This window comes from Nematolebias whitei, chromosome 22 (genome assembly GCF_014905685.2).
Source record: "Nematolebias whitei isolate Nwh7 chromosome 22, NemWhi1, whole genome shotgun sequence".
In the NCBI taxonomy this organism is placed as follows: Eukaryota; Metazoa; Chordata; class Actinopteri; order Cyprinodontiformes; family Rivulidae; genus Nematolebias; species Nematolebias whitei.
In genome coordinates this window covers 22,532,792-22,548,007 of record NC_056519.1, presented here as the reverse complement: position 1 = coordinate 22,548,007, position 15,216 = coordinate 22,532,792, and the positions used below count along the sequence as shown (strand labels likewise).

Genomic DNA, 15,216 nt, shown 5'->3' with positions numbered 1-15,216 from the left:
ATTAATGACACTCCAATTCAAGGCATGTATTTGTCATGTTTAAAAACTAAAAAAAAAATAATTTATCTTAAACTCACTCTTACCTCTTTACCGTGTTTATTTCCTCTTCCTAAGTCTCACTATTTAATCTGCTTGCTGTGCTTGTTTTATTCCTGACAGCGAGCACCTCGACCTTCACAACATGCAAACTTCCTTTCACACAATTCTGACGTGACCGGACATAAAACAAATGAACTGGTGTTTACTGTAGTTTTTTCTCTCATGCAAAAAAGTTTTTTTTTTTTTAAATATATGAATAGTTTTACCAAACAGGCATTTTCATTTGTACACAGTTTGCTTAAGTCTGTAGGTTTCCATGCTCCAACTCTCTGCAAAGGTACAATTCAATTCAATTCAACCTTTATTTTTACAGTTAATCCCATTGAGCCTCATTTACAAGAAAGACCTGATTTAACAAAGAATGATGACAACAGTGGATAATCATAAAAGGACACATATAAATTGAGAAGAACAAGTGAAAGAAAATGGAATTTAAAAAATGAAACAAAAAAAAACAAACAGCATAATAAGTTGTAAGGTGATGTAAAAAACTAAAAACAGGAACATGTCTGCGTTGGTTTTTGCCAGGAACTTAGCGGATGTTTGAAGTCACGAGGTCAAGGTTGAGAGCTTCAGATCTTTTTCAAAGATATTCCAGCAAACAGGAGCGGAGTAGGAGAAGGCCTTTTGGTCTAGTTCAGTCCTCACTGAGGGAACACTGCAGGTAATAATGTCCTGAGAGCGCACGCTGTAGCTGCACTCACACAGTGACATATAGGAGGAGATGTATGAAGGCAGCAGACCAAGAAGTGATTAAAGATGAAAATGTACCAGTGGGAGAGTCTGCATGAAGTTAATGACCAGTTAACCAGTGAATACTGGGTGGTGGGTATGGTAGTTACAGCCAGTTATGAATCTTAGTGCACCATGATAGACAACGTCCAACATCTGCAGGGTGCTTGTAGGAGCGTTCATGTGAATAATGCCACCGTAATCAATGGAGAAAAGGAAAGGCGCAGTTACAAGGCGTTTTCTAGCATTCAAAGTTAGACAGGATCTGTTTCTGAAAAAGAAACAGATCCTTTACAGATCCTTTGTATCATTTAGATACAAAGAGTAAAAGGGGTCTCAACATTTTTAACAAGATATACCTGGTACTTGTCCTGAGACTCTGTCCTCATATGAGGACATTAATGTTTTAGAGAACTGTTTATCATAGAAAGCTGAAATTATGTTTTTTAGAGTAAATGGGATCTTCTTACGGTGCACCAATCTTCTGACCCCAATTTGCAATGAAAACTATAAAATGCAAAAGTAAACCAAAAAACAAACAAACTCATAAATCAAATAAAATTAAAATAAACCTCATATGAGGACATGATTTTTATCTAAAACCACTTCTTGTACCATGACAGAGTCCAGGTATTTAACTTATTAGGTCCTACTAATCCTTGAAGATAAAATGCACACCAAACAAAAGCTTTAGTCTCAAAAAACTAATTTTTGATCATAAGAAACCCATTGATGGTGTTTAAAAAGGCATTAAGGACATAGGTGTGAAAACAGACTGTATTTTGATGTAAAATGAACTCATAGAGCAGCTGTTGCATCCTCTCTTGCAGACTCGGGACCCGGAGGTCCGGGGTTCAATCCCTGGTCATTGCCCATCTTGTGGTGTCTGAGAAGGCCACCTTATCCCCAGTTGCTCCCCAGGCGCTTTCCATAGCTGCCCACTGCTCCACCTGGTGGTGGATGGGTTAAATGCAGAGAGACAATTTCACCATTGTATGGGAACATACAATGATGACAACACATAACACATTATTAGTAGTAGTAAGTTGACCCACAGAGGCCCTCAACATCCAGCAGATCGGTACTGATTGGAGTTGAGGGGTGGCTCTCCCACATGTTCAGTTGGATAGGGGACCTGGTTGGAGAGAGCTTCAACATGATTACAGAATTACTTGCAGTGTCCCCTCAGTGTGGACCTAACTTTGCAAAAGGGCCTTCTCTTACTCCACTCCTGTAACAGGCAGTCTGTAGACCCATGAGGTGTGTTTGGACAGGTGTTGTCTTGTTGGGAGAGTGTACAAAAGTGCTGACTCAGGAGGGGTAAGACTTGCAGATGCAGAATGTCACTGATGTAGATCTGCCCTGTCAGAGTCACGACCATAGGTGACCTGAAGTCAGAACCTATGTTCCTGTTGGATAAAAATATCCTCTGTTCATCTTACTTACTCAAAGAAGCCACGCTCGAGGACACACGATTCTTAACTGGTTTTACTTGCAAGGGCAGCCACACAACAGGTTACAAAGATGTACAGAAGTTCCAAATGCATGGAGCCCATTCACGAGAATCTGCCACGGGCAGTGTGTGAGGTTTGTTTTTATAATCTTATCAGCCCCCAGCTCACAGGCAGACACTGATGACCTCAGCCACCCAGATGTACATGCAGGATCAAATCAGCTCCTCATTCAGCTCTCTCTAGAGAGAAAATAACTCTCTGGTAACTCAAACACATGGTTCATGGGCAGTTAACATTCTCAGCCATAGTAGTTAAAAACATCCATAAACTTTGACCAAAAATCCCCTAACAGTTCCCCACACAAGATGCCAGAAGGAACATAGACAGGATTGGTCCTCTTCTCTTGGTTTCATAATGCACCTCAGTGATAATAAAGAATGGAGATTATTTGATGAACATAATACATTTAAAAATTTTAAATTTCCCCCGGGAACTCAATAGCTGCTCACTGCTCCATCTGGGTGTATCTCAGGTGCAATGGGTTAAATATAGAGAACCAATTTCATCATTGTATGGGAACATACAATTGTGACAACATATATCACTTATACTTATGGAATGCAACAACATCCATTATCATCCTATGTTTCATGGCTATAGAACCATTCCAAATACAGCAGTCACTAAAGTGGCGTTAATGGCAACTTATAAATGGTACAATGATTCTAGATACCAATCTGGTGCATGGCATGAGATGTTTTAAAGAGTCCAGTACATGTGACTCATTGGCAGATACAGGTGTTATGGCATTCTGTGATGCTTGGTACTAAATGCAACAATCTTCCCATGGCACAGTCTGTCTTAGGTGATCAAGCGTGTGTGGGTCCCATCAGCTTGGTTCCAACATTGGACCATTGGTACTCCGTACATATCCTCAAGTAAACCCGCTATGTGACTCGTCTAAAACTATATCAAGTGTTCGTAATGCTGTGTCACGTGTCCATGAGTCATCCTGTGTTTCTGGTAACTTTCTGTTATGACTGTAGGGAACTACTCCTCAACTTGGGATATCACAGTGTGTCCTCTGTTTGCTCTAGATGTGTCCTCTCTTGCAAATGACATCATTTACATACCATCTCTGGTCTGAATCTGTACACCCAAATTAGACCACTCTCTGTGCGCTTAGTAATTAGGGAAAGTGTGTTTTATCCAGATATCCTGATGCATGCTCAATAGTCCAGGTAGAAAAATCTAAACAAGTTAAATTTGGTCCTCTGGACATTCAAAAAACAAAACAAAGCAAAACAAAATGTAAAAACGTTTCGTCTTCCATCCGAAAGACTTCCTCAGTCTGAGGCGCTGTATTCAGCTCAGTCTTATAAATAGCACCTTCTCAGAGTGGATCAACCAGTTTTGCTGCTGACAACCAAAACCAGCTGCTCACATGGTCAAGAAGGACCATCAGCCTAAGGATGGATCATTAGCACACTGGTGGCTGTTTACTATTCACAGGAGGCTGAGTGATGCTAGCAATAACAGCATTGTAAGAGGGGGACAGTTGAACTCGGAGGCCTCCACCCCTGTTAAGTATGGGACTATTTTTTTTTCCACAAAGATGGCCTCCATTACTCCTCTCTCAAACCATCGTTCCTCTCTGCATAATCAATAGGAATGCACGTAAAGAGTGATTTGACATCAAAAGAGACCATTGTTTCATCAGTCTCCATGATGACATCCCTCACCTTATCCACAAAGTCCATGGTGTTCTGTATGTGATGTTCAGAGCTGCCAACTAAACGGATGAGTACAGACGCCAGATATTTGGAAACATCGTAAGTGACAGAGTTAATCATGCTAACAATTGGTCTTAAAGGTACACCCTGTTTGTGGATTTTAGGTAAACCATACAGACTAGATGTGGCCTCCCCTGGGTACAGTCTGTGGTACAGAATACGGTCAATAGCCTTGTCCTGTTCCAAAATTTTCAGGCAATCTATCAACTTCTTCTTGTAACCACTTCCTGGATCTCTTTTCAGAGGTTCATAAGTGTTTAAGTCACTAAGGAGTGTCATAACTTTCTCACGATAGTCTTTCTGGTTCAAAATCACTGTGCACCTTCCTTTGTCTGCTGGGAGAATGATGATGTTTTTGTCCTTGCTAAGAGTGGTGCGTGCATCCCTCTCCTCTCTACTGATGTTGGGCAGTGGTGGTTTGGCATTGCTGAGGCAGGATGAAACTTTGATTCTGAGCTGTTCTGCTTCAGCCTCTTTAATTTTGTTGTTGCAGATGGCTGACTCAGTAGCTGTGATCATCTCCACCAGAGGAAGTCTACTTGGTGCAACCGCAAAGTTCAGTCCCCTGGCAAGAATCTCTGTCTCCGGCTGGGTGAGCTGTCTGTCAGATAAATTCTTCACCCACTTTTCTGTCTCCCTGGCATGTAATTGTCTACTGGAGTATTGTCCTACACTGAATGTGTTGTTATTGGAATAGTGATGGTGTTGATGAGTTATTAGTAAGTTAAACTTATTTTGTTGTCGAGTCTTGTACTTGAAATGCTGTGCTAAGCGTGCCTGATCTGTACAGTCCAACACTTGCTGAAGTGTGGTCTGATCTAGACACGTTGTTAGTTTTTGTTTAATGTGCTCTTCTTTGGCCTTCAAGGCCTCAATAGTAAAATTGGTCTGTCTCACCCGTTCATTCAGCAGCTGGGTCTGTGCCTTCTGAAGGATCTTGCTTGCCCGGTGCCCGCTGACCGAAGATTTTAGTTCCAGGCTCTTGGGAATTATGCCACTTTGTCGACACCTGAGGTTGAATCGCAAGTGGTTCCTGTAGTCTGCCCTCTTCCTTCCTGTTTTCTCAAACTCTCTAACTAGTTTTAGGCAATCCTGGCCAAAGTGGTTCAAAATATCCTGATGCATGCTCAACAATCCAGGTAGAAAAATCTATAAAAGTTAAATCTGGCCCTCTGGACATTCAAAAAATAAAACAAAGCAAAACAAAAAAAAAGGTAGAAACGTTTCGTCTTCCATCCGAAAGACTTCCTCAGTCTGAGGCACTGTATTCAGCTCAGTCTTATAAATAGCACCTTCTCAGAGTGGATCAACCAGTTTTGCTGCTGACAACCAAAACCAGCTGATCACATGGTCAAGAAGAACCATCAGCCTAACGATGGATCATTAGCACACTGATGGCTGTTTACTACTCACAGAGGGCTGAGTGATACTAGCAATCACAGCATTGTAAGAGGGGGACAGTTGAACCCGGAGGCCTCCATCCCTGTTTAACGATGGACGATTTCTTTTCACAAAGATGGCCTCCTTTACTCCTCTCAAACCATCGTTCCTCTCTATCCAGGATGTGAACATCTTCATCCCTGAAAGAGTGACCGCTGGCCTGGAGATGAGTGTAGACCGCAGAGTCCTGGCCTGATGTTGTTGATCTTCTGTGCTGGGCCGTCCTTTTGGCCAGTGGCTGTTTAGTTTCCCCGATGTAAGACTGATCACAGCCCTGACACTGAACAGCATACACAATATTACTCTGTTTGTGCCGGGGGACTGGATCTTTGGGATGAACCAGTCTTTGCCGTAATGTATTTTGGGGTTTAAAAGCCACTGGGACGTTATGTTTAGAAAATAAACATCTCAGTTTCTCTGATACCCCCTCAACATACGGAATGACCACTGGTTTGGGTCTGGGTTCCTCCTTTTCACCTGTTGGCTGACTGGAGTCCTGTTTGGGTTTCTTCTCTGCTTTCAGGAAGGCCCAGTTAGGATATCCACATTGCTCTAGAGCCTGTCTTGTGTAGGATTTCTCCTTCTGCCTGGCTCCTGAGTTAGTGGGGACGCTGTCTGCTCTGTGATACAGAGTCCTGATGACTCCTAACTTGTGCTCCAAAGGGTGATGGGAGTCAAACTGCAAATACTGGTCTGTGTGAGTGGGTTTGCGGTACACCTCAGTTTGCAAATGTCCTCTATCAGAGACTGAGACCTCACAGTCCAAGAAAGCCAACCTGCCATTTTTTACATCTTCTCGTGTGAACTTGATGTATTTATCCACAGAGTTGATGTGGTCAGTAAAATGTTGAGACTTCCTGAGATTTAATTTTAACCCAGGTGTCATCAACATACCTGAACCAATGACTTGGTGGTGTCCCTGAAAAGGACGTCAAGGCTCTCTTTATCACGTTATCCAGATAGTTCAATAAAGAGAGGAAAGAACACAAATTTATTGAAATGTTTTTGCAAATCATTTTCAATTTCAAGCCTGAATGCTTGATTTAGTTGACACCTGCTGTAGTAACATATCAAAATACACAGAGTCCCCATCCCCTGCGCAGTCAGACAAACCACTTCATTTTCCTGCTGCCACTGTGTCACACTGAAAGAAGATGAGGTCATATCCATGTTTTCACAGCGATGAACCGAATCCCATCACATTTTTCTTCCACTCTCTTCTTTTTAATTCAGGCTTTAATTATCATCAGAAATAGAAATACTGAAAATACAATGTGAACTTGGTGAACCTTTAATCTGAACAAACATCTCTTTGTTCAGATTTGTTCACAGTCCATACAGTTAAAGTCCAAGTTGCCTAACAAAAATAAAAGTGTAGCTTTAGTGCTTCTGTTCAAAATTTTTTACTAAAAGTAAAATTCTTGACTGTAAACCAGCTTGCATAAAGCATTTCAATGCAAGCACATATTGAAAAAAATGAAGTCCATCTATGTAAATGCTTAAACTTTACAAGTCAGTTTAATGTTTGCCAGAGCATCAAGAATGAAACAGCACTCCGGCAGTTTGTGCAAGACATTTTCCCAAAATAATTTTTTCCTACAACACACAGGTCAAAAGAAGCAATATTTGAGCATTAACTGTGCCAATGCTCCAACACTGAAGCACCCTTAATACTACTCATGAAATCTTCATGTCCGTCATTATTTTTGATTTGTTCTCCCCCTGCAGCTTTAGAAAAACACAGAACCAAGTCATGTGACATTTGGTATGAGCATATTGAATGTTGCAGAAGAAATTTGAAAAACATTCTTCTACATAACAAAAGGATTTTAAGAAAACTTGGCCATGGAGCTCTACAGCTCAGGCATATTTAACAATAAACACGTTATTCAAAAACTGAACAAGTCATAGAAAGCTGGACTTCATGTGCTTGAACCACCATTTTGATCTGTTAGGGTTTTTACACATTTGCAGTTTAGGTTTTATAATTTTAGGAGCTTTTACAACAAAATATCGAACCTATAGAGTAATGTTGCATCTTTTAATTTGTGTAGAGTTTCCAGATTTTTTTTGCTGACAACTGATTCATTTTATTCCCACAAACTTTACTCTTCTTATGTAGTTTATACAACAAAAGAGCCATTTTTGTGTGTCCCTCACTGCTTTGAGCTGAATGTTTTTCTTTCAAATTTCTCTAGAGATACTTCCACTTGAGTCTTTTTACGTGTACTGTCAGGGTGTGAAAGACACAGACATGTGGTTACCATGGTGACACTTTGAGCCATTGAAAGAAGCTTTAAAATGTATTTTGATCTCACTTCTCTTTATACTTCTAACACAGTATATATATCATGACAGTTGTGCTTTGTCATCCTAAATTATTCCAAAAGTAAATCCTGAACTAGAAAGTTCCTGGAGAAACTTTGATGGGGACTGCCACATGGCGGCCATTTTAAAATTTAGATGGCAAAAATGCATACGTTTTAGTGGTGTAACGGTACATGTGGGTGTATTTATACCGTTTTGGTACAGCATGTTCGGTTCAGTCCACGTGCGTACCGTTTCAGTTATTTTTTCACTCATTAAATTTTATTTTATTAGCGAGAGATTATGCACCGCAGAACTAAAGTTCCTAAGCGTGTTTCAGCACAGCGCTATTTATTGTTGCATAGTCTTGCAGCACGCGTAGCATTAGCAGCCTAGCATCTCATTGTGGTCTCCTGTTTGGGAACATTATGACTTTCTTGTTAAAAGACAAATGAACAAATGTTTGTGTCGACGTTGTTTCTCTGAGATTGGATCTGCAGCAGGCAACACGTCTAATTTGTTAACGCGCATGAAACATCACCCGAACGTGAACGTCTCTTCTACAGAATAGCAGCTTGGTTGGTGCAAAGACCGATAACAGCAGCATTTAAACAACCTTTATCAGGTAATTCAGATCATTCCAAAGCAATCACACAAGCTGTAGGAGTTTTTATAGCTATGGGTCTACTTCTGAATTCTGTTGTTGATGCGCCGACTTTAAAGTTCTTGAGCCCCACTACAACATCCCATCACGTCAACACTTCAGCCAAAAAGTTGTAGCAGCACTTTATGAAAAAGCTAAAACTGATATTGTCAACAAGCCCTGTACCAGATTAAAGCCCTGCCCTGATGATGATGACCGAGAGATTCAACCACCTCTTAACAGAAATGATGACTGTTCAAGAAGAGGTAATGTTATTGTATTATTGTGATCTAATTAACTTTTTTAATTTAAAATTATCGTCTTATTAACTCATTTTTTTACCTTTTTGTGTTGTTTGCAGTCTGAGGATGTCATTGAGTTCCTCTTCAGGGAAATCATTCACCAGATCACCTCCAGCTAAGAAGTCTGTGATGACTGAACTTTGAACTTTTCCAGGGACAGGTGGGAGCAGGTCTAAGAAGAGGTTGTGAGTAATGAGGTTCAGGGTGCCCTTCCCTTGAAGCTGACTCTATTCTTTGGTGGAAAGACAATGAGGCCAAGTACAGCCACACTGCAAAATTAGCAAAGCTCTACCTCTTTATTCCTGCTACTGTTGTTAGTGAGAGGATTTTCTCCACCGATGTAGATATTCACTGCAACTAGATCTGAGCTTTTGGCAGCAAATGTGGACAAGTTGGTCTTTTTTGCCTAAAACTTGATTATTTAGATGGTAAACGGTTTGTTGCTGCTTATTGTTCTGGTTCTGACTGTTATTGTATTTATTAAGATTTTTATTATTGTTAGTATAGTTTGATTTATTGTAAAGGGTGCTGTTTGTTTAAAATATCATCCAAATATGTCGCTTTTATTTATTTTTATACAAACGTATTGTTTCCTTGGCATATAAAAAAAAAACATTTTGTAAGTCTTTATTTTGACCTTTTATGTACTGAAAATTAACTGAACTGAGCCCTCCTTGAAACAGAAGTGAACAGAAACATGATTTTAGCGTACCGTTACACCCCTACTACGTTTTGATATAGAACTCAATTGTTGTTATTTTTATATTCTCTGTTATTTTATTATTTTTTTCTCTGTTATTTTTTTATACCTAGGGATTCCTTGTGTATATTCCTTTGTACTGAAACTCTGGCACAACAATTTCCTGTGGGATCAAAAAAGTTCTGTCTTATCTTATCTTATAATATGTATGTGCATCTTAACAGATGTGGTGGTAGGAAGAGTTTGTTCGATGACTTTCAGAGTTTTGTTCAGAGACCTCTTCACTGTAGGTCATGTGACCTCACTGTGGCTGTTAGAGGCTGTTGAGTTCTGTCATTTTTTCAATGATAAAAATGGCATCTTTGTTTGCGAATTACATCACCATGGTAACTCAAAATGCTAATAAAAGTAAGAGCACACATCACGGTGCCTAGCCGCTCATTTTGATATAAAATTTGTGGGGTACACATTGCGGTTTGGGCCGCTTTAAAGTTGATAAGACCCTTTTCAGGTGGATAATATTAGGGGCTGCCTTCAGGCAGTCTCCTAATATTAATGGACTTTATAGAAAAAAAAATGTATTTGTTGGACAGTAGCATCATTGGCACCTTTCAACATTTCTTCAGAAAGTTTGCAGATACTTGAACCTCAAAACAAAACTTAACAGTGGTCTCAGGATGGCAATGCCAAATCTTACCCACCAGACGAACTGATGACCACTGAACAAGTTTTGGTTCGTTAACAAAAAGATGCAGAACATCACTTAGCTGTTTTGGTGAGAAAGCGAGGATTCGTTTAAAAAGGTCACATTAAATTCAGTTCCAACAGTGCAATAGAAATACTTTAATCACAGTGTACTTGCTACTCATGAATTTAGAAAATGTCAAAGTTTATCAACAGAAGCTTGTTTCCTAAAGTCATGCAGTTCAAGAAAAAACTTGATTCTACAGGTTAGGTCAAAAATATTCATGTCCAGTGGTTTAGTTAAAGCTAGGTCCACTCAACAGGAAGATAGGAGCCTTTTAAAAGCCAATAAGGATTTTTGTCTAAAAGCAATAAACTGTTAAAAAAATAAATTGCTGAAATACACTTTCCACAGCAAGTTTTACTTTAATAAATCAAAGTTTAGCACACATATCCTAACTTCCTGTGTCTCTTCTTCAGCTTGATGAAGCTTTCCGATTAGACCTACAGAAAGCTGATCCTCCACTGGAGACCTCCTCCTGCAGTAAAAACAGCTGCAGTTTGGTGAAATAAAAAGAAAAGTTCACTTCCTGTAGAGTTCTAACTGCAGGGTGGGTTCAAGAATATGCTTCTACACTTACTGCATGTTCTTTATGTCTCCACTGGAACTGTTTACATACTTCTGTGGAGAACAACAGGTATAAGGAGTGAAAAGACCTCATGTGTCTCCAAAACATGCCTGTGGCATTTTCTCTTGAGTTCCTTCAGTACCATCAGCAGGAACAGCCATAGCCATGAAAATAAGAGAAGGCAAGACTAATGCCACGGTCTCTGCGGTGGCAGGTTGGGGTGGGGATAAATAGGCGCCGGCAGTGGATGGGGATAGGCGGGCACAGCTGTGGTGGGGTTTGGCGGATAGGTCGGCGTTGGGTACTGCGTCACGATCCGCGGTTGGCTCTGAGTAGCGGTGTGTGCCGGCGAGGTGGCTGAAGATGAGGAGGGAAGATGGAGGTAGACAGGAGCAGACGGAGCAGATGGCGCAGAGGGCGCAGTCGGGGTCGGGACCCTCTGTAAGACGACGTGTGGGTACAGCTGAGACTCGGAGCGGTACAGTCCTGGCATAGAGGCCTTCAGCAAACTTTCCTGACTCCTGAAAGAGAGGGAGACAAAGGACAACGAGAAAATATGGTTAGCTCTCAACTGAAATAAGCAGATAATATAAAATGTTAATTAAAAAACACTGTCACTGTCAAGGACCAAAAAATACCAAGACTGAATTGATGACAAACCAAGCTATGCTAGCAGCAATTAGCTTAAGATGAATGTTTTCCAGTGCATTTTTTGTTATTTTCTTTCAGCTGCTCCCTTCTTCAGGGGTCGCCACAGCAAACTAACTGGCTGGCCTTGAAGGCCACCTTATCTGAATTTGCCTGGAATATGATCTGACGCTCACCACCCCCTCCCTGGGGAATTTCCAAATGATAACCAGATGAAACCAGCTGAATAAACTTGTGTCGTCATTTCAGGACTCATAGTCGTTATTCTTGGCCATTCCCCGACATACCTCGAGAATGTTTATGGATCTCACCGGAGGACACCGGCTGATTATTCCATCCTTATCAGAACTCTTACAGTGACCTCGAGAGCATCTATGAACATGCTGACCGCTCTCGCCTCCCCCCTCTGCAGAATGCTTGTTTGTGCAAGGTGTTTTTTAATATTAGAGGGGTTTTTTCTAAGGCAGGACTAAAAAAGTCTGATAGGAATTTTTTCGCCTCCAACTCATACATGCGTCCAGTTAACCACTTTTTTGTCTGTCCGAACAGGTCTCACTTGTAAATGAGTCTTTGAGGCTCAATGTGACTTATCTGTTTAAATAAAGGTTGAATGAATGAATGAAAAAACTCGCACAGAGACTTGGTCATTTTTTTTACACCAGATGCCCTTCCTGACACAACCAAATTTCAGCTTAATATCTCTAAAAATGGCTGATTTATGGCATTTCTCATTTTTAACTCAGGAGGCCATCTTAGATTTTTAATTTGCATCAAAAATGTAGAACAACTCGCTCTCAGTTACAACCATACTAAATTTCAGCTCAATATCCCAAAGAATGACTGAGTTATAGTGAGATTTTATGTTTCATGATTTTACGATTTTATGAATTTTATGGTCTGTTTAAGTTTTATGTTTTGAGATTTGAGTTTTCTGAGATAGCTGTGGAAGCCATTTTCATCCAAAACGTCTCCAAAAGTTATCAGTTCTAGAGATACATCAGATGGTTACTTTTTTAGAGTTTCAAAAAATGACATCAACCTCTTCATGAGCTGTGGCTGTTAGAAACTAGAGGAACTAGTTAGAGTTCAGTCAGTCTTTTTCGATGAGGAAAATGGTGTAGTTGTTTGCAAATTACATCGCTATGGTAACTCAGAATGCCAATTAAAGTAATAGCACACATCACTGTTCCAGTTTTCGGTTTGAAATACAATTTGTGGGGGTACACTTTGTGGTCTGGGCCACATTAAAGTTGAAGGAAGAGCAAGGCCCTGTTCAGGTGGTTAATAATATGTGGCTGCCTTTCTAGGTAATCCTCAAAAACACAAGGATAGAAATAAGAAAATAAAAGTAACAAAAAAAAAAAAACCAGAACATTGTTGGATTTATACCTGACGATTTATACCTAAAGAACATTGTTGGATTTAAACTGGATTAATGAGCATGAACGTTGGTGAATTTGAAAAACGATTTGACAAATCCATGGTTGTAATATTCATGTCTGGCTTAGTTCAGTCTGTTTTAATTTAAAGTTGGTTCATCTAATCAGAGTCCCTTCATTTTGTCAGTCATACCAATCACATTTAATTTAAACAACATTGTGTGCATGGGGCTCTGAGTATTTAGTATTTCCCACATATGCCCAAAACAGCCTTGCTGATGATTTTGAATACAAAACTTTCTTACTTTGTGTGTTTCTCTGAGCTTAGTGTTGGAGCTCTTGAGCTTTACGAGTTTTCAATAACCTTTAGTTTCATAACTTTACAAAACATAGTTGTAACTACTAACAGTTTACCTTTGGTATCCTCTGTTCTCGTATCCACTTAGGCCTCCTGTCAGGTAGAGGGGGCTGTCAGGGGCCAGACGAGGATTCATTCTTTGGGACAAGTGGAAGATCTTAGGAGGAGGAAAGGCCTCCCACTCGCCTTCCTCTGTCTCCAACCAGCAGTCACTACGGCGACTTGATCGCTTGTCTCTGCGTCTGACAACAACAAAACTTTATCAGCTTTATAGAGTTTAAGGACGTCCAAAGACCATGTTGACTCTATTTTCTGTCCCACCTGCTTCGCACATCTTTTTTGGCACGGTCTCGACCCGATCGCTCCTGCAGGCAGCAGACGAGGAAGGATAAGGACATGGCAAAAATGACGATGCCACTCACCACCGAAGCCAACACGGCAACTCTCAGTCCACGGTCTTCTGGTCTAGGGATTGCTGTTGTGACAAAAAAAAAAAAAAAAAAGACTGGTCATGGTGGGAGGTCATTGAGTTGTTTCTCATTTCAATCTTTGTCCTCTTTGTCCAGTAATGTATAGACACATTCACATAGAAAAAGCAAAAGTAGGACATATCAACCATTAGAAAAATATACAAAATTATGACAATAGTGCATGTTGGACATCCAAACTGGAGTCCAGCTTGCTTGATATCAATGGTTAAATCTTCACACCTTCACAAACAGGCAGGTAGTTGCTCCACTGTGCCTTGCCTCTTCTGACATCGCAGTAGATTTTGTCACTGCCGACCAGCTGGTACCCCTCTCTGCACCAGAAGGCCAACACACTGCCGACTGACACGCCTGTCCCACTCTCCACATAGAAGGAACCCCGGCGAGGTGGCAGGACAGGAACACAGGACAGACCTGATCAAAGAGGACACAGTAGCTAAGAAGAACAAAAACCATAGGAACCTTTTGAACTGAACTCAAAGTGACTAAACTGAAAATAATAATAATAATAATAAATTGGACAATGCATTTTTTTAAAGGTAGGTGAAACTGGAGACATTGCTAGACATCAAATCATAATGGAGTTGTTCAGGGTAACAAGTCACTTCCTAAAACTGATTCCCATATTGGGACTTTGAATGTACCTCAGTTTATAGCATGTGCTCAGTATTTATTAACCTTTATTTAACCTGGCAGATCCCATTGAGATCACAGACCTCTTTTGCAAGGGAGGTCTGGACCTGAAGGTAGCCTAATACGCAAGTTTTTTGGTCCATTAAATATTTTTTTAATTGTGTTTCTGATGTCAATACATTTTACAACATGGTGCTGATGACTAATTACAACAATTATTTTAGTTATATTTAGTACAGAAACAGCTATATGTTGCTTTATTGTTTAATGTTTGTACAGCCCATCCATCCATCCATCCCTCAATTATCTTCTACCCGCTTCTTCCATTTTGGGTCACGGGGGTCGCCGGTACCCATGTCCAGCAATCAGTGTGCGAGGAGCGGGGTACACCCTGGACAAGTCACAAGTCCATCACAGGGCGTTTGTACAGCCCTTTACAGTTTATTTAGTACAGACGGGCTGGACTGAAACAAATTTTAGACTTTTCTAGCATAAAAACTGTTACATTGTCAAGACTGTTGTTAATATCTAGCATCTTTTAGTCTTACCAAAAAGGTCCATGTTCAATAATCCAGGTATACAATCCAACAATTTTCAGTCAGGTCATCTGGACAATTTCTTTTTTTTTGGCTGAAATGTTTCACCTTCCATCCAGAAGGCTTCATCAGTCAAGGAAACACACAACACAAAACTGATTCTTCCCCCAAACAGCTTACTCCAAAGTGGAACAAATATTGTAAGATTGTATACCTGGATTATTGAGCATGGATCTTTTTGTTTTTGAACCAGTTTGACATGACTGTCGACGAGGAAGAGGGCCGGCACAAGAGGAGGGGGCGTGCCAAAGACACCATCTTAGCACCAACATAACTGGTTTGTTCCACTTTGGAGTAAGCTGTTTGGGGGAAGAATAAGTTTTGTGTTGTG

General features: G+C 40.4%; 1 protein-coding gene across 1 annotated transcript; it reads right to left on the bottom strand.

Annotated features, from left to right (window-relative positions):
• Positions 1-10,970: 10,970 nt before the first annotated feature.
• On the bottom strand, positions 10,971-14,850 carry zgc:162331 (uncharacterized protein LOC793007 homolog). Its single transcript, XM_037696225.1, has 5 exons — positions 14,838-14,850; positions 13,879-14,070; positions 13,490-13,643; positions 13,225-13,410; positions 10,971-11,304 (listed from the first exon to the last, which is right to left on the bottom strand). Exons 1-5 carry the CDS (start codon positions 14,848-14,850, stop codon positions 10,971-10,973), a joined length of 879 nt encoding a protein of 292 aa, XP_037552153.1.
• Between the last annotated feature and the right edge of the window lie 366 nt (positions 14,851-15,216).